The following is a 23139-nucleotide window of genomic DNA, read 5'->3' as shown; positions in this document are numbered from 1 at the left end:
ATTCGTTATGGCTGTTTACCACGTGATCGGCCGTGATGAAGTCACGGCCGATCACAAATGGTCACACCCCGAACGTGCACGGCGCATGCACGCGATCGCGAGCGCGCTGCGTGTGCACGTCGGTGGTGGCGTGTTCCCCGGGAACACTGCTCGTCACCGACGCTGGTAAACAGCCATTGGCCGGCTGTTTACCCATGTGATCGGCTGTGATCCTTTCACAGCCGATCACTAAAATGTAAACAAACCGCGGTAACGGGATGTTACCGGGTTCTCCTCCTCACACACCGATCGTGTGTGAGGAGGAGATTGCGGTAACATCTCGTTACCGCATACAGTGTACACCAAACATACTGATTGCCCCCCCAATAAAGAGGACCTGTCACCACCCCTCATAGTACCTGTCAATCACAGTCCATCAGAGTACCTGTCACAGTCCATCAGAGTATTTGAGTACCTGTCACAGCCCATCAGAGTACCCGAGTACCTGTCCCAGCCCATCAGAGTACCCGAGTACCTGTCCCAGCCCATCAGAGTACCCGAGTACCTGTCCCAGCCCATCAGAGCACCCGAGTACCTGTCCCAGCCCATCAGAGTACCCGAGTACCTGTCCCAGCCCATCAGAGTACCCGAGTACCTGTCCCAGCCCATCAGAGTACCCGAGTACCTGTCCCAGCCCATCTGAGTACCTGAGTACCTGTCCCAGCCCATCAGAGTACCCGAGTACCTGTCACAGCCCATCAGAGTATCCGAGTACCTGTCACAGTTCATCTGAGTACCCGAGTACCTGTCCCAGCCCATCAGAGTACCCGAGTACCTGTCCCGGCCCATCAGAGTACCCGAGTACCTGTCACGGCACATCAGAGTACCCGAGTACCTGTCACGGCACATCAGAGTACCCGAGTACCTGTCACGGCACATCAGAGTACCCGAGTACCTGTCACGGCACATCAGAGTACCCGAGTACCTGTCACGGCACATCAGAGTACCCGAGTACCTGTCACGGCACATCAGGGTACCCGAGTACCTGTCACGGCACATCAGGGTACCCGAGTACCTGTCACGGCACATCAGAGTACCCGAGTACCTGTCACGGCACATCAGAGTACCCGAGTACCTGTCACGGCACATCAGAGTACCCGAGTACCTGTCACGGCACATCAGAGTACCCGAGTACCTGTCACGGCCCATCAGGGTACCCGAGTACCTGTCTCGGCCCATCAGGGTACCCGAGTACCTGTCACAGTCCATTAGAGTACCGAGTACCTGTCACAGTCCATTAGAGTACCGAGTACCTGTCACAGCCCATCTGAGTGCCCGAGTACCTGTTCCAGTCCATCTGTGTACCAGAGTACCTGTCACAGTCCATCTGAGTACCTGAGTACCTGTCACAGTTCATCTGAGTACCCGAGTACCTGTCACAGTTCATCTGAGTACCCGAGTACCTGTCACAGTCCATATGAGTACCTGTCACCGCCCTTCAGAGTACCCAAATACCAGTCACCAAACCATCAGAGTACCTGTCACCAGGCCATCAGAGTACCCGAGTACCTGTCACCAGGTCATCAGAGTACCCGAGTACCTGTCACCAGGCCATCAGAGTACCCGAGTACCTGTCACCAGGCCATCAGAGTACCCGAGTACCTGTCACCAGGCCATCAGAGTACCCGAGTACCTGTCACCAGGCCATCAGAGTACCCGAGTACCTGCCACCAGGCCATCAGAGTACCCGAGTACCTATCTCCAGCCCATCAGAGTACCCGAGTACCTATTTGCAGCCCCTGTCTCATAGAATATACGTTGGGGTGTTTACTTTCCAAAATGGGGTCATTTTGTGGGTAATTTCCCTGTCCTGGTGGTCCAGGACCTTCAAAAGTGTGATGGGTAGGAATGAAATGAGATGTGTCATTTATGATCCCAGAACGCCTGAACGTACTACTTCAATGTTCGGCCTCTCTATGTGGCCAGGCTGTGTAAAAGTCCTACACATGTGGTATCGCCATACTCGGGAGGAATAGCAGAATGTATTTTGGGGTGTAATTTTTGCTATATACATGCTATGTGTTAGAAATATCTTATAAATTGACAATTTTGTGTAAAAAAAAAATGCGTTTTAATTTTTTTCCACATATTCCAAAATGGGGTAATTTTATGGGAAATTCCATTGTGCTGGTACTCCAGGGCCTTCAAAAGTGTAATAGGTGGTTGAGAAATGAGATGCGTAATTTTTGCTCATAGAACGTCTGAAGGTACTACATCAATGTTAGTGCTCTGTATGTGGCCAGGCTGTGTAAAAGTCTCACACACGTGGTATCGCCGTACTCGGGAAGAGTAGCAGAATGTATTTTGGGGTGTAATTTTTGCTATATACATGCTATGTGTTAGAAATATCTTATAAATTGACAATTTTGTGTAAAAAAAAATGCGTTTTAATTTTTTTCCACATATTCCAAAAACTTCTGGAAAAAAATTAACCATTCAAGAAGACTCATTATGCCTCACAGATTATACGTTGGGGTGTTTGCTTTCCAAAATGGGGTCATTTTATGGGAAATTCCATTGTCCTGGTACTCCAGGGACTTCAAAAGTGTAATAGGTGGTTGAGAAATTAGATTCGTCATTTTTGCTCGTAGAACGTCTGAAGGTACTACATCAATGTTGGTGCTCTGTATGTGGCCAGGCTGTGTAAAAGTCTCACGCATGTGGTATCGCCGTACTCGGGAAGAGTAGCAGAATGTATTTTGGGGTGTAATTTGTTGTATGCATATGCTGTGTGTGAGAAATAACCTGATAATATGGCAATTTAGTAAAAAAAAATAAAAAAAAAAAAAATCTTCATTTTGCAAAGAATTGTGGGAAAAAATGACAACTTAAAAAAACTCACCATGCTACTTACTTAATACCTTGGGATGTCTACTTTGTAAAAAGGGGTCATTTGGGGGGTATTTGTACTTTCCGGACTAGTTAGAGTCTCAAGAAATTAGGTACACCTGATGTACTGAAGGCCTGATCAGAAGTGATCAATTTTCAGTGATTGGCACCATAGATTGTAGACTCTATAACTTTCACAAAGACCAAATAATATATACTAATGTGGGTTATTTTTACCAAAAGATATGTAGCAGTATAAATTTTGGCCAAAATTTATAAAGAAAAATTACTAATTAGCAAAAATTTATGACAGAAACTAAGAAAAAGGCATTTTTTTCACAAAATTTACGTTTTATTTTATTTATAGCACAAAAAATAAAAAACCCACTAGTGATTAAATACCACTAAAAGATAGCTCTATTTGTGTGAAAAAAAGGACGCAAGTTTCATATGGATACAGTGTTGGATGACTGAGTAATTGTCATTCAAAATGTGAGAGCGCTGAAAGCTGAAAATTGGTCTGGTCAGGAAGGGGGTGTAACTGCACTGTATTGAGGTGGTTAAAGGAATATTGGACTTTTAATTTGAATTTATTGAATTTCTCCAGTATATTACACAAGGGAGTGAGGTAGAAGGGATTTTATAGCAATATGATGCATACATACATGCTAGCCATAGGTTGTTATGATGAAAATTTTAACCCTTTCACTGCCAGACCCATTTTTTCATTTCTGCACATTTAAAAAAATTGTTTTAGGGCTGAAGGTTAGTTCAAGCATTATATATTCTCTGAAAGCAGACACCCTGTAGAATAAAACAGTAGTAGTTCTAGTATTTTATGCCTCATGATTTTTGAGCAATGGTTGTATCATTCGAAATAAAAAATAAATCTATTTTTATCTGGTGATCCAGCCAGTAAGTCTGTTTTTCACAAGCTCAAGCTCTCCAGCAGAAATTATCAGTTTACATGGATGAGAAAAAACACTTAACACTGGCGGGTGGTTTATTTATTCATGCAAAACCTTTATCCCAAAAAGAAAAAAATGGTTTGCTGTAACTGATTATAAAGTGAGAGCTGGAGTATGGCTTCAATTTGTTGGTGCAAATAAATTTGCTAATACATTTAACACTACTCTCACTCTCAGACTGACAATGTTGCTGTCTGCTGTGCGTCCTGTGCTCATTCATTCAGCACGGTGTCTCACTAATACAGGTGATGTGTTATTGACCAGAGCGTCAGATGAAAACAGAGGGGAAAAAAAGCCAAAGAAAAGAAAACTAATACAGTCATAGCATCGAATGATAGGTAAGCTGCAATATAATACATTTTTGGTTTTGGGCTTGGATTTAATACAGCTTTAAGGCCGGGTTCACACCGCTGCGAATCCGCAGCGTTTTCCCGCATCGCATTACTCCCGCCGGCAGTTCACACTGCCCTATGCGGACGGCTGGGAGTGTCAATGATATGTTAATGACACCCCCAGATCCGTCCGCATATCGCAGTGCGATCTGCCGACTCGCACAGGAATCGGATCGCATGGTGTGAACCCCCATGCGATCCGATTCTGTTGCGGACCAAAAAAAGGGTCCCGTGCGAGTTTGCTGCGGGAGCGATGCGAATTCAGCCATACTATCTGTATGGCTGAACTCGCATCGCTACGGAGATCGGATGTGATTAGCACTGCAGTGCGAATCACATCCGGATCTCCCCCCGCAACAGTGTGAACCTGGCCTAAGAGCTGTAAACCAAGTGATACTAAACATACAGTACTTTAATGTACTTTATCCCTTCTCTTTCTGCATGTGGATGATGGCACTGTAATTATTTTTTCTTTAATCAGCTGTATATAATCAGTATACAGCTGTCACAGGAACTAGATCTTTCCTAGCTTGTCTGCAGGGAAACAATGCCAGTGGAGCTTCTAGTCCTCTGCTGCTGGTCACATGTCCAAAAAAAAATAAAAAATGCCTTTAGAAGACAAACAAAAACAAATATTTGTTAAGCGCTTTTAAATTGTGTGTGTGTGTGTGTGTACATATATATATATACACACACACCCACCCACACACACTGGCCACTTTATTAGGTACACCTGTTCAATTGCTCGGTAACAAAAATTGTTAATCAGCCAATCACATGGAAGCAATTCAATGCATTTAGGCATCTACATGTGGTGAAGATGACTTGCTAAGGCTCGGTTCACACAGCGGCGGCACGACTTGCAGCGCGACTCAGACGCGACCTGCAAATGACTTCAGCGGCGATTTGCAAAACAACTTCTGTATAGAAGTCAATGCAAGTCGCCTGAAGTCGCCCCAAAAGTAGTACAGGAACCTTTTTTCTAAGACGGAGTGACTTGAGTCGCTCCTATTAGAACGGTTCCATAGTACAGAACGGAGCGCGACTTGCCTGGACAAGTTGCCCCTGTGTGAACCGAGCCTAAGAGCCCGGTTCACACAGAGGCGACACGACTTTCAACACGACTTTTGGAGGCAACTTGGACATGACTTGAACACGACTTGGTCACAGCTTGGGGCGACTTACAACACGACTTTAAGTCGCCCCAGGCCAGGCGACTTTTGCCGTGGCCAATCAGAGAATGAGCTCTGAAGGGGGAACTCCACGCCAAAAAAAAAAGCTGGGACTGTGACATCATAATGGGCGGGGACATCATATAAGTCATATAAGTGGGTGATGTCCCTATATAAGTCGCCGCACACCACGTCCCTGTCATTGTGAGCAGAGACAGCGACGAGGCAACATCTCCTGAAGAGAAGAACAGAAGACGGCAACAGAAGACCGGAGGACCTTACTAGCGGAGGAGGTCTTGTCCCCCTCTTCGGTTCTTCTTGCTGGGCCACCGCGCCTTCTTCTACCTCTTTTACAAGCGGTGGCCCAGCAAGAAGAACCGAAGAGGGGGACAAGACCTCCTCCGCTAGTAAAAGAGCTAGCAGAAGATAGCGGAGGAGTCCGGCAAGAAGACCCCCGGAGCTGTGCAATAAACTATTTTAAACCTTGTGTGTTGTGTTTTTTTTGTACATTTTTTTTTCACAGGTGAATGGGTAGGGGTACATTGTACCCCATACTCATTCACATAGGGTGGGGGGCCGGTATCTGGGGGCCCCCTTATTAAAGGGGGCTCCCGGATTCCGATAAACCTCCCGCCCGCAGACCCAACGGCCAGGGTTGTCGGGAAGAGGCCCTTGTCCTCATCATCATGGGGACAAGGTGCTTTGGGGTGGGGGGCCACGCGGCCCACCCTTCCCCAAGGCACCCCCCATGTTGAGGGCACGCGGCCTGGTACGGCTCAGGAGGGGGGGTAGCGCTCGCTCGTCCCCACCCCCTTTCCTGGCCGGCCGGGTAGCGTGCCCGGATAAGGGTCTGGTATGGATCTGGGGGGGGGGACGTTTTTTCGGCGTAGGGGGGTTCCCCTTAGAATCCATACCAGGCCTAAGGGCCTGGTATGCTCTCGGAGGGGGAACCCACGCTAATTTTTTTTAATAAATTTGGCGTGGAGTTCCCTCTTGAGAGCTGATAATTCTTATCTACACCATATAGACGGAGATCCGACTTGGAGGCGACCTCCATTGAAATCAATGGGTACCAGTCGCCTACAAGTCAGATTGAAGTAGTACAGGAACCTTTTCTGAAGTCGGAGCGACTTCAGTAGTGTGCAGTAAGACGGCTCTCATTCACTTACATTGATTTTTACATGTTGTTCGACCTGAGGAGACTAGGGGCGACCTGAAGTCGGATCTGAGTCGCCACTCTGTGAACCGACTCTGAAGTTCAAACCGAGCATCAGGCTGGGGAAAGTGACTTTTCAACGTGGCATGGTTGTTGGTGCCAGACAGGCTGGTCTCAGTATTTCAAAAACTGCTGACCTACTGGGATTTTCATGCACAACCACGTCTAGGGTTTAGAGAATGGTCTGAAAAAGAGAAAATATCCCGTTAAAAGCACCAGTTGTGTGGAAGAAAATGCCTTGTTGATGTCAAAGGAGCATGGGCAGACTGGGTCAAGATAATAGAAAGGCAACAGTAACTTAAAGAGGAAGTAAACCCTGATGGGTTTACTTCCTCTTTTTTTCCCTGCAAAGGTAAAGCATAATGGACTACTATGCATCGCATAGTAGCTCATTATGTGTCACTTACCTGACACAGGAGCCAGCGAAGTCGCCGCTGATCCCTGTAGTCCGCCGCGTCGATCTTGCTGGTGGCGTCTCGCAGCTCCGACCAATGACAGCGGCGCAACCGCGATGACGTCACTCCCGCGCATGCGCACGGGAGTCGCGCCTCGCAGCTCCGTTGCTGTCATACGGCGAAGCCGCGATGACGTCACTCCCGCGCATGCGCACGGGAGTCGACAAATTTGGCAAATCCATTCTTGGATTTGCCGCATTTAGTGCGCCTGCGCGCCGCTGTCTACGGCGCATGCGCCGTAGACAGCGGTGCCCATTTTCGGGCAAATATCTCCTAAACCATATAGGTTTAGGAGATATTGCTTGGACCTACAGGTAAGCCTTAATCTAGGCTTACCTATAGGTCCAAGTTGTTTGGAAGGGTTTACTTCCTCTTTAAATAACCACACGTTACAACCAAGGAATGCAGAATACCATCTCTGAATGCACAACACATCAAACCTTGAAGCAGATGGGTTACAGCAGCAGAAGACCACACCAGGTGCCACTCCTGTCAGCTAAGAACAGGAAACTGACGTATGAGTGCTGCCAGCATTGCTGCAGAGGTTGAAGGGGTGGGGGTTCAGCCTATCAGTGCTCAGACCATACGCTGCACACTGCATCAAATTGGTCTGCATGGCTGTCGCACCAGAAGGAAGCCTCTTCTAAAGATGCACAAGAAAGCCCACAAACAGTTTGCTGAAGACAAGCAGACTAAGGACATGGATTATTGGAACCATGTCCTGTGGGCTGATGAGACCAAGATGAACTTATTTGGTTCAGATGGTGTCAAGCGTGTGTGGCGGCAACCAGGTGAGAAGTACAAAGACAAGTGTGTCTTGCTTACAGTCAAGCATGGTGGTGGGATTGTCATGCCCGCACTGGGGAGCTACAGTTCATTGAGGGAACCATGTATGCCAACATGTACTGTGACATACTGAAGCAGAGCATGTATTCCAACCTAACGACCCCAAACACCTCCAAGACAACCACTGCCTTGCTAAAGAAGCTGCGTGTAAAGGTGATGGACTGGCCAAGCATGTCTCCAGAACTAAACCCTATTGGATCATCTGTGGGGCAGCCTCAAATGGAAGGTGAGGAGAACAAGGTCTCTAACATGCACCAACACCGTGATGTCGTCATGGGGGAGTGGAAGAGGAATCCAGTGGCAACCTGTGAAGCTCTGTTGAACTCCATGACCAAGAGGGTTAAGACAGTGCTGGAAAATAATGGTGACCACACAAAATATTGGCCCTTTGGGCCCAATTTGGACATTTTCACTTAGGGGTGTACTCACTTTTGTTGCCAGCGGTTTAGACATTAATGGCTGTGTGTTGAGCTATTTTGAGGGGACAGCACATTTACTCCATTATACAAGCTGTACACTCACAACTCTACATTGTAGCAAAATGTAATTTCTTCAGTGTTGTCACATGAAAAGATATAAAATATTTACAAAAATGTTGAGGGGTGTACTCACTTTTGTGAGATAACGTAAATAATCAACTCTTTATTAGGCCTCATTCACACGGCCGTACCGTTCAGGTCTGCTTGTCAGTTTTTCAGGCGGACCTGAACGGATGCTCCATAGAGGTCTATGGAGCGGCGGATGTCAGCGGTGACATGTCCGCTGACATCCGACCCGCTCTGATCCGAAAAAGTATGACAGAGAAAAAACCTACTTTTCTAATCTGTCATCCGATCTCCCACAGGGGAGAGCGGCGCTCTGGCAGGTCCGTCCCTGCGCAGTGTGCAGAAACAGACCTGTCATCTTCCTGCTCAGCGGGGATCGACGGAGCGATCCCCGCTGAGCAAGCGGATGTCCACGGGGCATAAATGATCCGCCCGCGTGAAAGGACCCTTATTCTTTAGCGATACCAATGGTATGGGCAGATTTCTGCCAATCACAGGCTGTGCCACGCCCCTCCAGCCTGTGTCTTAGAATAACAGGGAGGTGATGTAATATCCCACCCCCGTTGTGTTTAGCTGGTTAGTGGGCATAGAGGAGGTGGGAGGGGGCTGTCATTTACTACGGTGTATACCCCCACATGTTTGACTCTATAGTCACATGAGCTGCTCAGATGCGATAGGGAGGAAATGCTCAGGGTAGAAATAGACTGAAAACTGCGCATGTGCACTAGCTGCCAACACTTCTCTTCAAAATCCCCAACTGCAGCGGGGACATGGAACAGCAAGCTCAACCAGGTGTTTTGCAGAATAAAGAAAACAAATCTCATACTGACCGAGTATGAAGAGCATGTAATACAACATTTATTGATAGTGTCATTACATCCACATTATTAAAAACTAACACTTTGAGAACCTTTTAAAAAAGTTAAATATTCTGGTCTCCAAAGCTTATATACTTACCACAGAGTCTGGGTACATTCTTTTTACACTCTCCAAAATCTCTGCTTTCTTCTTCTGGCGAGTGCCTTCATGATAATCGATCCTGGCGTTCTGCAGCTCACTAACAGTTACGTTCAGCTCCTCATTTACCTCTGACATTCTCTGATTACTGTATTCGATTTCACGAACAAGCTGTTCCTCCTGGTTCCTGTGCTCTTCAAGAGCATTGCTGAAAACAATTATTAATCATATTCTTTAATTAAGGGTAGAAGTGAAGGAAACAGAAATCGCTTTTAGGGATAGCCCAAAGCCATATGGTTAATAATAACATTGTGATTTTGGTTCACCTGCAAAATCCTTTTCTTGGGACACATCGGACTCCATATTCGTGACTATTTGAGTAACACTGCCATCTTCAGGTGAATGGACACAGACAAAAAAAGGCAGGAATCCGCACTCATAACCCCTCCAAGCTCACCTAAGCCTTTGGAGCAAGCAGCAAGGAACAGTCAAAAGAAGGATTTCGGTGTCCTGGGATGTACGCCAAGAAAATTATTTTAAAGGTAAATCAAAAACCCTAATTTCTTGATCATACGTACAATACAGGACACAGATGACTTCATATTCATGTGCTGGGATGTCCCAAACCACTGAACATGAGGGATAAGCAACAAGGCCAAACAGGCCCAAAACCCAATAAGTAGAATTGGGGCAGGGGCACTATAAATATGCCTGGGAGACCTTTTATCCAAAACTGGCATCCGCACAACATTTACCTGATAGAACTTGGTAAAGATCCGAAAAGACGACCATGTAGCAGTCTTACATACCTTAACAAGAGAAGCTTCTTACTGAACAGGCCAGGAAACAATGACACTCCTGATGGAATGGGCTTCGATCGGGAAGGGTGGAACCTCAACGCCATAGGCCTGAAAAATTAGCTGAAAAATCCACCTAAAAAAAATGGTGGATTGAGATGCGGCTTGACCCTTACAAGGACCCACAGGCAGAACAAAGAGGGAATCAGGCTGCTGAAATGAAGCTGTAGATAAGTAAACTCCTACATCGTGAACATTAAAGAGTGAAGCACCTTCGTAGGATGCTTAGGATTAGGACAAAAAGATGGCACACAATGTCTTCAATCATCAATCTGGTCTCCAAAGATCACCCAAATCGTCCTCTCTGCACTTCTCAAGGCCTCCTACTCTCAAGCTCTCTCGTCTCCTCCTCTCATGCTCGTCTCCAGGATTTCTCCAGAGCCTCTCCCATCCTCTGGAACTTGCTAGCTCCACTGGTCCAGCTATCCCCTACTCTTGCTAGCTTCGGGCTATCCCTGAAAACTCATCTCTTCAGAAAAGCCTATCAAGTCTCCAACTAACCTCCTACTACTTCCATAAGCTCATTCCCCAGTGTTACAACCTTTTGTACCACCTGCCACTCCCTATTAGATTGTAAGATCTTGTGAGCAGGGCCCTCTTAATCCTCTAGTATTTTATTGTATCCTTTTATATTGTAAAGCACTGCATAAACTGTTGGCGCTATATAAATCCTGTATAATAATAAGTAAATGGTTTGTCAGGGCTCTCTAAATGCTACAGCTCCAGCCTGTTCTGTTGAAAACTTCAGACTTACTGGCAGGATCGGCAAGTGAAAATAAGGGGATCTCTACCTGTGTGACACCCTGTAAAATAGAACTAAATCATATAACACAAAAACCACTAAAAACAAGAAAGCTCGCTCTGAACATACAAGTTAAATTATAACCACTGATGCTCGGATTGTCTTAATATAGACAATATAAAAGTTCACATGTATAGAAAAAAGTTCATAATGTGATGATACAATAGTGAAAGCCCTAACTATTCATCCATGTGATATATATCAGATCCATGCACCCAAGTAGAAAGCACACACTTTAGATTCTTACCAGATTATAAGGACCATTAGGGCCAGTTCATACCATAGAAATACAGTCCAGATGCATTCCAGGTGCTTTTCTGCATGCACGTTTTCGATGCGTTCTGGTGCGTTTTTGATCCAGTCCAATGCCTTTTCCGCCCTCTTTTCTCATAATCTTAAATAAGCATAAGTGCGTTGCAGTGCCCTTTTGGTGCATTCTGGTGCGTTTTATGCATTTTACAGCGTGTCAGTACAGTCCAATGCAGGAAAAATTCAGCATGTTCTACTTTTTTTCTGCAACTGGAACTGTAAGCACTGGTGTGAACTATGCCATTGAAAATCATCTAACTTACTTTCTATGCGTTTTTGATGCAGAGAAAACGCACTGGACTGCATGTGGTATGACTTGGCCCTAAAACAAGTAAATTGTCTAACAGCGCATAGAAGGTGAATCAGCCGGGAAAAATGTGTACGACAAGAAAGGTGCTCCCAAACCGACATAAAACACTCCAGCATCTTACCAGATTATATTGACCATTATGGTTAGTAAATGGTCAAAAAGCGCATGAGGGGTTAACCTCGTCTGACAGTTGCAGTCTCTCCTCCATTGTTCATGCAGGATGGGTGCAGCCAAAAAAGTATCTCAGAAATGATGGAAAAAAAGGAAGACCATAGGTGTAGTACCTTATGAACCTATTTATTTTAAAAATCCATAGTGGGCACTCACATTAGAACTTCAAGACGTATCATAAAAGCCTGTGGACAGACCAAACGGACACACCCATTCACGCAATCAAACACAGAGTGCATGATGATGTCACTCTCGTAGGCCCTACCCTACGTGTTTCATCACAGATGACATCCAGGTTCTGCAAGGATCCTAACTTTAATGTCGGGATCAACCCCTATGCTGCTGGCATAGCCGCTCTTACCCCCTCCATAGCCCGATGCTCCAGTAAGGATTGGACGGGTAGAGCAGAGAGTCAGTGACCGACAGGCCCTCCCCACTCTTGCATGCAGTTTGCAGGTACAGCTACTCTTGCCCTACCTGCCTTAGCAACCATTTTGAACAAGGCCTACCTCTGCCCCTCTAAGATGTAAGGAACAGGCCAAAAGTAATGGGAACACAGTGAATCAAAAGATCTTCAGGGTGGCATAAGGAAAACATCCACCACCTACAATCACTAGCTAAATAGGGAGGCTGAGTTGGGAGGGGTTGTGCCTGGGACAAATTTTTGCTTTTTCACCAGTGTCTAAACTCATGAAGGTTGCAACACAACCCAAGTAGTCATGAAGTCCTTTGTATCCTATGTTCAATTAAGCTTTAGTACTTTGAAAATGCAGTGTTGTGATAGACGTTCTTGCGGTTTACTTCCCAAAACTGTTCTGGATCTGGAAAAGCAATGCCGACAGATGAAGTGGTGCTATAAAGTAATGTAGGTTGCCAACAACTATAAAAAAAAGGAATTTTGTATGGTCCTCATACCATGGAAGCTGCAAAAAAAAAAAAAAAGGATGCCTTTTCCCCTATTTTTGGATGAATGGGTCATGTCCTATTGTGGATTGGTCGAGTCTGTGTTCAATGATGTTCTTGTTTGTTGGATTTCTAACGTATATGGTTGGTTTATCTGGATATTTGGAGGTCTGTTTGTGTGCTTTTAGTCTGTTTGTGTGCTTTTAGTCTCTATGTTCGCAGACTGGTTGGTTTGCTTGTCTGTGTGTGGGTCCTTTGGATTTTGGGTATGTTGGATTGTTGCTTGGTGACTAGTCTGGGCGTCTGTTAGTTTGTTATGTATGGGGGAACACCTCATAGTCCTTGGCAGGGTGAGGCCTCTCACCTACCATGCCCTCCCCTAGCATGGGATATAGGCACGCGCATGGTCTGCGAGTCACAGTCCTGATAAAAATCGCAGATCGCCGCCATTACTAGTAAAAAAAATAATAATAATAATAAAAAATGTCATAAATCTATCCTCTATTTTGTAGACGCTATGACTTTTGTGCAAATCAATCAATATACACTTTTTGCGTTTTTTGTTTGGTATTTATAATAGCAAAAAGTACAAAATAGTGTTTTTTGTTTTTTTTCCAAAACTGTCACTCTCTTTTTGTTTATAGCGCAAAAAATAAAAAACGCAGAGGTGATCAAATACCACCAAAAGAAAGCTCTGTGTGGAAAAACAGATACATTTTGTTTAGGTATAACATTGCACGACCGCACAACTGTCAGTTAAAGCGACGCAGTGCAGTTTCACAAAAAATGGCCTGGAGATTTGAAATCTAAAGACGCTATAACTTTTGCTCAAACCAATCAATATACCCTTTTTGCGATTTTTTTTTTACCAAAAATATGTCGAAATTTGTTTATTTTTTTTTATTTTTTGGGGGGGATATTTATTATAGCAAAAAGTAAAAAGTATTTTTTTTTTCAAAATTGTCTCTTTGTTTATAAAAATAAAAACCGCAGAGGTGATATCACAAAATGTGTGCAGTGGTGGCTCCTTTAATGGATTATGGTGTGGGAGCAGACACAAGTTTGTGAGCCAGACCAGCAGCCATGGCTGAGTGCACAAGTCAAAGGGGGCTTGAAATAGTGCCTGTTTACTTCTTTGCAATTGTGTTTACTGGCCTTTTAGTATACGTAAACCTTATTCATACGTAGCACATACATGCAAGTGTTGATGTAGTCTTCCAATTTCCCCACTCTCCTGTTGTAGTCTTCAATCTGCTCCTCTACACACTTTTTGTTTACCTGCGAGAAACAAAGTAAAACATCTCTTTGAAATTGTAATCTTTTTAAATCATGGTATTAAATAAATGTAGATAGATTTATCGGTGTTAAAGCTGCAAACCTCTATTTCTTTTTGTCTCCTCTGCTGAATAGCTATCTTCTCTTCTATAGCCTTCTCTTCCCAGTGAAGCTTTTCCAGCTGCTGCCCCAGTACAGCATTTTTCTTTCTCGACTCCTCTTTTAACATTCTGTATTGATCCAACTATGAAGACAGGGATGTTACAACCACCTATTAGCTGCTAATTCTGAACTCCTCCAAGCAAAATATAATAAAGCCCTACTTTGGTTCGCCAACATATTTCTGCCTCCTAGTCTGAAAAATGGAATTACCTCTAGGTTTAAGATTTGGAATGAAAACAATAACATGTAAATGCCTTCTGCTTTAAAGTGTAGTAGACCTATAAACTACTACACTATGGGACATTATCTCTTTATCTTGTGAGGCATACCTATCCCAGGAACAGGAGCCAGTTACCCACCTATACTATTAAGGCTGTAACCTCACAGCCGTGAGGCATACCTATCCCAGGAACAGGAGCCAGTTACCCACCTATACTATTAAGGCTGTAACCTCACAGCCGTGAGGTAAGGGCACATCCATCCACGTATTGGATAAATAGGAGGATTAAGTCACTGCACATGTATGCCTGCATGGATCACTGAAGTTCAAAGCTAGTGCTTCCCCTTAGAACACAGCACGTCCACAGGACTGAATATCCCAGACTGATTACCAGCACCTTATTTTTATGTGTTTATCATTTCACCTGTGTTGTAACGTTTTTTTGCCGCTAGCACTATTTGCACTTTATAAACACCGCATGGAACATGCATTTTGTTATATTGGATTGATTGATATCTGTGTTTTTTCCACTTGGCATGTCACATGGGATTGTGCTTATGTGATTATTCTCACTGTACACTTTTAGCCATATATTTTGGACTATCACCTTAAGTTATATATTCATTTATTGTCAGCATATTTTATTGCAGTTTTGCACAGCACCCACGATTTGTATGTCTATTGTTTCAGGCATTCATCCATTACTGTGAGTTTTTATTTGTATGGCACTCTATCAGAATCTATATTTGATTGCCACTCTCTAACATTTATTTTAGTTTAGCACGTACCGAACAAGGATTTGTGCACACCCAGACACATATAATTTTACACTAGCACTTTTTGACCTTTACCCTTTTATCCTTTACCTGCATACTCATCTGTTCCCCTTCCCCCTCCCTGCCCTTTCTTCCCCTTCCCCTTTTTCTTTTCTCCTTCCCTCTCTTTCTCCCCCTTCCCCCCCCCCTCCCTTTCCCCTCCTTTCTTGTATTCCCCCATTTGCGCAACACTAAAACCACTTAATCGATATTGCTCAGGGAGTAGGTGAAGCTCCCTTCAGTGTTTGCAGCATCCCTCTATTCCCCTTGTCAAGGTGGTTGGCGCAGAGGTACTTTATACACTAACTGTTTAAGATATATTCACCCTGCATGCAGCCGGTGATGGTCCGGTATTACATGCTGGACCTTCAGAGCTATTGCTGTAAACATGGTGACTTTTGAGTCCCCATTGGCATGCTTCACCATAAGCTGACTTATCTTATCTGGGTCCCCTTTTAAGCCCCACAATTATATAAGCTCAATAATAAAAGTGCATTTATATTTCCCAAAAGAATAGTAACAATTATTTCCTACGTTTCATTAATTCAAAGAGCAAATGCTTTAGTCTGAACAAAAAGGTCTCTACTTCTCCTTATGAATAAAGGAAAACAAAAAGAAAAAAAAAAAAAAGAAAACACTGCTCACAAGCATCCCAGCCTATTGCAGGAACGCTTGGCATCTCCCAACCTGGAGAATTTGAGTTTCACGAAATCAAAGATTGCAGAGGGCCTAATGTTTTCTGAAACACAGAATCTGAAAGACTTGCCACAAAAAAACAAAAATAAAAAAAAAGGACGAATTACTATCATTATGGCTCCCCATGAAAATATAAAATTGTGACACAGAGAAACCAGGATATTTTTGTACTTACAGAAAATTAAAAGATTGTTGGGATTCACAGACTATAAATGTGCAGATGTGTTTATAGAGAATCTATAACGTTAAGGGGAAAACAATCCAGGGGTTTGAAAATGTCACAAGTATGATCAACTGAGATTTTTAATGCCGCATACACATACCGGACTCTCCGGCAGAATAGGTCCGACGGAATCATTCCATTGGATAGTCCGATCTTGTGTTGGAAAGTCCGATCATTGTTCTTTAAAAAATTCAGACGGACCTAGAAATAGAACGTTTTAAATCTGTCCGATGGACTCAACTCCTATCGGGAAAACTGTTTGTCTGTATGCTGGTCCGACGGATCAAATACGACGCAAGGGCAGCTATTGGCTACTGGCTATTGAACTTCCTTTTCTAGTCCCGTCGTACGTCACCACGTTCAAAACTAGCTAACTTTCTAAAGGACTTTAGTCCATTCGTGTGTGGGAAAGTCCGTTCGGAAGTCCGTCGAAAGTCCGGTCGTGTGTACACGGTATAAGATCTACTGAGCAGGACTCTATTGTCTTCAGCTTCAGAAAGCCCACATCCAAGGAATGGATGAAGCTGAATCAGAGAAATACTTTTCTGCAGGTGCTTAGGTACAGCTTTCTCCTAAGCCAAGAGAACATGGTGCACCACAGGAACGAAATCAAGCAGAAGTGTCTGACACTGCCGATATACAGCTATACGGCTGTATGTACAGAAGTGCTTAGGCACAGGAGTTGCCTTGCTGTTTCTCAGGAGGAATTCAAGGCATAATGTAGATATTTCAGGGTTACTGCTTAGGCACCATTAATATTTCCGATTGTTCATTTTACCGTATCAAGCCTTCGCTTTAACAGCGAGGGATGCACCAGGGAAAAGGACCCAGTGTTACGTCAGTGGAAGAATCGGCTTCTATTACCTGACTTTGCTCTAACTCAACATCTGCTTGTCTTTCTAGATGCTCCTCTTCAAGCCTACGGTCGAATATTCTCCAGGCCTGCTGTACTTCATCAATCTCCTTTTCCAGCTCATTAATGTCTTGCTCCAGCGTTCCACAGCGTTTCTCAGTTTTCTTCAGGGAAGATTTAGTCATTTCAACCTTCTTCATCTGGTGTGCAGAATTTTCTTTTGCTTTAATGAACTGGGGCCTCAATTGATTTAGTGACGCTTCAAGGACTCTACAGGTAATGTAAGAAAAACCATCACCAAATTGTCTCTCTCTGTAAACTAACAATGAATCTGTTCCCTCCCCCCCCCCCCCCCCTTTAAAAAACAAAAAAAAAAAAAAACATAAAAATCAATAATATACACTTAACCACTTAAGGACCGTGCCTCTTGGCGGTCATTGCAGTACTTTGTCAGACCGTATTTGCGCAGTGGTCTTACAAGCGCACCTTATTTTTTTTTTAAACACTTTTTTTTATAACGTAAAAGATAATGTTACGTCGAGTAAATTGATACCCAACATGTCATGCTTCAAAATTGCGCCCACTCGGGAGGGGATGGGAGGAGTCGCTGACACGTAGCAGCCGTCGGAGCGGCTTGCGTCCTCCTCCCCAGTCATCCCCGCCTACCGCCCTCCGTCTCGCTCGCACCGCCGGCGCCGCCTACCCGCCGTCAGACGCTCGCATCGCACGCACGCGGCATAGCGGACGCTCTGGACGAAGACAACAGAGAGAGCGGCAGAGAGAGCGCTCCACTGCGAGGCAGGGATACAGCGGCGGGACGACGGCTCTGTGCGGAGCTCTGCACCCCCCCCCCTCACCACTGAGCTGACCTGGCTATACGGACATCTCCACCCCTGCATGTATTGGTAAGGTCATGGATTAGATAGTAAAGGCAGAGCTGAGGAGCAGCGGAACAGCCAGGTGAGCAAGGAATGTGGATGAAAGGAGGGTGGATGGACAGCTGAATATCTACCATTACTACTACTACTGATGATGAAACTATCACTGAAATGATCACTCTCTGAAAGTGGCAAGGTGTATATACATAAGCCTGTTAATGACTGTTATTAACGTGATGCTCACTATTAGACCACCAGCCTGGTACCAGCGCTGCCTGATCAATTGGATATAAACCCTGTAGGGTGAGAAGTGACGCGAGGTGGATGGATATGTGAAGGACAGATAAGCAGCAATGTAGTGCGGAATTTCCTGTTTTTTTTCTTACTCACATGTTTCATACAGAGGTATAAAGTAGCGGTGTGGATTTGCGCTCACTTGCAACTGTCAACCCTTCTGTCTACCTTACCCCACTGTTTGCCCAGCACTTTCTGACAGCGACCCTGTGGGCAGACATAGGTGGTGAATGCTGTAGCTGACTTAGGACCTATATCTGTGGCAAAAAAAAAAAAAAAGGGGGGGGGGGGGGGAATAGGGAGAACCCTGACACATGGCTTAGGGGTGGAGAACTGGACTGGCGCCCACAGCTCGCTAATAACACCGTTGCTGCCCACTGGTATACTGGCATAAGGGGAAAGGATTACACCACTGTGTACAGTCTACTCTGTGAAAGAAGGAAGGGGAAGGGGAGAGAAGGAGGAGGAAGGGGAAAAAGAAAATAAAGAAAGAAAATATTCGCAAACAAAATAAGTCCCTCCAGTACACCTCCTATCTACGGAAGCGTCCCGCCACCCGGAAAGTGATGTAATCAATTCGTTCCCCACGAGAGTTATAGGAAAGGAAAAGGACATCGGCTTGGAAAAAAAAAAAAGGAGGTTTTGGGCCTTGGAGTTAACCAACTACAAAAGGAGAATGCGGGGGAAGGCGAATAAAAGGGGAGGAGCGGGGCCTGCTAGCCCTGGGGGGATACGATACTTGGTGGGGGAGACAAGTATGATGGAAAGCAGCCAGGAAACCCTCAGTCAGAAGACATCAAGAAAATCAGGCACGGGTATCAGCAAAACTATGGAGATAGGTGAAGGGCGGGGGGCGGAAAGGTCTAAGGATCTGTGCCCAACTCGCACTAGGATGGGGGGGTAAGCTCCCGGGAAGAAGACAAGATCAAAAGAAGGGAAGAATTGGGGAAAAAAGGAGAGGACCCCCCCAACCCGATCCCCACCCCGAATTAGAAGGAGATCTAGAGCTGGCGGAACCACATGTGAATCTGAGTATGTTGAGAGAGATATTCACAGAGGCACTGACTAAGGTTGAAACCTCACTTAAATCCGATATAGCCAGGATAAGGGCAGATATTGGTCGAGTACTAGGTAGGGTGGAAGAGTTGGAGGAAAGAATGAATGGGTATGAACAGAATCTGAGGGACCTAAGAGAACAAGTGAAATCAGCCCAAAAAATAAATAGATCGATCCTATATAAAATCAAGGATCAAGAAAATCGGGGGAGAAGGAAAAATTTAAGGATAAAAGGTCTGGAAGAAAAATTTTAAAATGAAGAGCTCCCCAAGGTGATGCAGGACTTGTTCAATCCCATTCTAGGAAGGACGGAGGGTGAGATATTAAAAATAGACAGGGTACATCGAGTTGCGAGATACCGCCCCAAACCACAGAAAAACCAAGAGATGTAATAATCAGATTTCATTTCTACGAGGAAAAGGCGCTAGTATTGGAGAACATCCGAAGGAAGGACAAGATTCTGTTTCAAGATTTGGAGATACAGATATTCTCAGATCTGGCAGGGGAAACATTGAGGAGGAGAAGGCTCCTTAAACCCCTGACAGATCTGATGAGGTCATTGAATGTTCCCTATCAGTGGGGATTTCCAGCATGTCTTAGGGGAAAGAGAGACGGCCGTACCGCAGTATTAAGGTTTCCAGAGGACTTAATGGACTTCTGCAATAGGTTAGAAATCCCTCCACCAGCACTACCAGGATGGGAGGAGGAGTTAGGGAATGAGGGAAGTAGTGGGGCTATGCAGTGGTCTCGGGTCGGGGATGGGGGAGGGAGAGATGGGGTGTAATTACCATCACTGGAGGGCATTGGGGTGGCGGGGTGCGGGGGGGGGGGGGTGCAAGTACTCTGATAGATTGTGAATGAGGCGATCCTCCCGAAGAACGCTAGGCGGGCAAAAGGTGACCTATGGGTCACCGGGACACCTATGCGAGGAACAAAAATGGAAATTGTTCACTCCTCTGAATAGAGGAGGGGGGGAGGGGGGAGGGGGAGGGAGGATGGGAAGGGGCGGGAGGGGGGGAGGGAGGAAGTAGGGGGGGGTGGGATAGAGGGTAATCTCTCTCTCAAACAGGGTATGTGTGCTCTCTCTCTCGCGCTCTCTCGGCTCCCCCTCCTCTCTCTCCCCATACCGACCTCCGGTGGGGAAGGGGCATGCTGCCATGGGGGGGGGGGAGAGGAGGGGGAGGGGATGAGTGAGACATGACAAGGTTGAAATTGATAACATATAATGTGAGGGGTATAAGTACTCCCCAAAAAAAGTTCAGAGTAAATAAGGAGTTGGAACTGTACGGGGCGAATGTGATATGTCTGCAGGAAACACATATGTCACACGAGGTTAAAGGGAGATTGACGTCTTGGAGGTTCCCTACATGGTTCTACGGTGACTCTACTACATGTTATGCCAGAGGGGTAGCAATAGGCTTCAAGAGAAGTGTTAGGTTCGAAGTTGAGAAACAAATGGCCGATCCGGAGGGGAGATTTTTGTTCATAAGGGGAAGAATCTCGGAGGGAGTATACACCTTTGCGAACATATATTCCCCAAACAGGGACCCAGATACATTTCTAAAGAAGGTCCTGGACTTATTGGCAGAGTTTAGAAAAGGTAAATTGATAGTGGCGGGGGATCTGAATATGAGCATCGACCCTCGGGCAGACTCCTCAGCGGGGTCCTCTCGATGGTCGGGGCCTCGACATAAAAAGATAAAGGCGCTGCTCTCAGAATTTCAGTTAGTTGATGCTTGGAGGATTAAGCACCCGAATAGCAGGGACTACACTTTTTATTCATCGGTGCATGGGACATTCACCCGAATTGACTATGTACTGATTGAACATCAAATGCTCCCAGCACTCAAAGATACAGTAATAAAATCTATCTCCCTGTCCGACCATGCGCCAGTCATGGTGCAGTTGGAGCTAGTAACAGATCAGGCCAAAAGAGAGACATGGAGACTAAATGAAGCGTTGATACAGGAACCAGAGATCAGAAGTAGGGTTGAAACAGAGTTGGAGGAGTTTTTTATAAGAAATTACTCCCCAGAGGTTACGAGGAGTACGTTATGGGAGACTCATAAAGCATTTATACGAGGAATTTTAATAAGTATCGGGACAGGGAAAAAAAAGGAAATAGGGAAAAGGTTACAAGATTTAAATAAGGAGATTTGGGAATTGGAGCAACAAACAAGACCAAAGGGGATCCCGGAGAGAGTAGAGCTGAAAGATAAGAAACTAGAACTGGAAGGACTTTTAGAGAAGGAAAGGGTTCGAGTTAACCACTGGGTGGAGAGTATAAGATACCAGGAGGGGAACAAACCCGGGAAATGGTTAGCGAGAGTAGTACGGGAGATAAGAAATGCGTCCTTCATAGCAAAAATAAAAAATGAAAAGGGGGAAATGAAGCATTCCACCCCTGAAATAGCGACGGTCTTTCATCGCTACTATAGTCAGCTATATAAGGTAGGACAGGGAAAGGAGAAAAGTAGAAATAAGGAAGATAATACCGAGTACCTAAAAGGAACAGATCTCCCTACAGTCCCAGAGGATGAGCTGGAGAGGTTGGAGGCCCCGGTAACGATAGACGAGGTTGGGAGGGCAATAAGGGGAATGGCAATTGGGAAGAGCCCAGGCCCGGACGGGTTTCCAATTCTATATTATAAAAAGTTTGAAAAAATATTGGCGCCCAAATTATGCGAGTATATGAATGCAGTCGCAGAAGGGGAAGAACTGAGGGAAGAAGCATTAATGGCTTATATAACTCTGATACTGAAGGAGGGGAAGGACCCAACATCCCCGGGGAGTTATAGACCAATCTCTCTTCTAAATACGGACGTGAAGATTTTCTCAAAAGTGATAGCAGAAAGGTTGAAACCATTACTGCCCCAATGGGTCCATAGCGACCAAACGGGGTTTGTTATGGGAAGGGAGGGCAGAAGAGTTGCCTTAAAACCCTCATGTTGATTCATGGAACGGAAAGCAGTGGATCCCCGGTCGCCCTGTTATCTGTGGAAGCTGAAAAGGCATTTGACAGGGTAGACTGGGGCTTCATGTTTGAGACCTTAAGATATCTGGGGTTAAAAGAAAAAACATTGCGGTGGATAAAGGCATTTTATTCCCACCCGACGGCAAAAATTTTAATTAACGGTAACCTTTCCCTGGTAGTGGAGCTACATAATGGAACCAGACAAGGATGTCCTTTATCCCCAATGCTGTTCGTACTGGCCTTGGAACCCCTGCTGGCCTCTATTAGGAAAAATGGAGATATAAGGGGGATGAGAATAGGCGGAGAGGAGTATAAGGTGTCCGCGTATGCAGACGACATATTATTTTATGTTTCAGAACTCAGGGTGACTCTGCCAAATATAATTAAGGAGATTTACAGATATGGGAAGTTGACAAATTTTAAGATCAATATGTCCAAAACTGAAATTCTGAACATAACAGTACCTAAAAAAGAACAAGAGGAACTTCAGAAGTCCTTCCCTTTTATCTGGTGTAGGGAAGAGCTGAGCTATCTAGGGGTAAGAATTACACCCACATTGTCATCTATATACGCGGCCAACTATACGTATATATTAAATAAGGTTAAAGAATGTACTAAAAATATGAGACATAAACCCTTGTCGTTAATAGGGAGAGTAAACGCGTTAAAAATGTTCATTTTACCAAAACTGACATATGTGTTCCAAATGATCCCAATAAAAGTTCCGCAGGAGTTTTTCACGAAACTTAGAACCCTAATTCTAAAATATATATGGGGACGTAGGAATTCCAGGATTTCTTATGCGACTCTAGAAAGGAGGAAGATAGGAGGGGGATTAGCAGCCCCGAACTTCAGAAGATATTACCAGGCAGCAGTAATCTCACGAGTGGTGGATTGGGTGTATGACAAAGGGGATAAAGGG

General features: G+C 45.0%; 1 protein-coding gene across 1 annotated transcript in view; it reads right to left on the bottom strand.

The window, feature by feature from the left end:
* Window positions 1-23139, bottom strand: part of SMC1B (structural maintenance of chromosomes 1B) — a 255680-nt gene that overhangs the window by 128528 nt on the left and 104013 nt on the right. The window contains exons 6-9 of the mRNA XM_077469356.1: window positions 17027-17285; window positions 14150-14290; window positions 13967-14049; window positions 9420-9627 (exon numbers count right to left, since the gene is read on the bottom strand). Coding sequence (XP_077325482.1) covers window positions 9420-9627; window positions 13967-14049; window positions 14150-14290; window positions 17027-17285 — 691 coding nt within the window. The remainder of the gene's footprint in view (window positions 1-9419; window positions 9628-13966; window positions 14050-14149; window positions 14291-17026; window positions 17286-23139) is intronic.

Source organism: Lithobates pipiens, unplaced genomic scaffold, assembly GCF_037356315.1.
Source record: "Lithobates pipiens isolate NorthernLeopardFrog02 unplaced genomic scaffold, aLitPip1_a1.2 Scaffold_8, whole genome shotgun sequence".
Taxonomy (NCBI): domain Eukaryota; kingdom Metazoa; phylum Chordata; class Amphibia; order Anura; family Ranidae; genus Lithobates; species Lithobates pipiens.
This window is presented reverse-complemented; position numbering and strand designations above follow the sequence as displayed.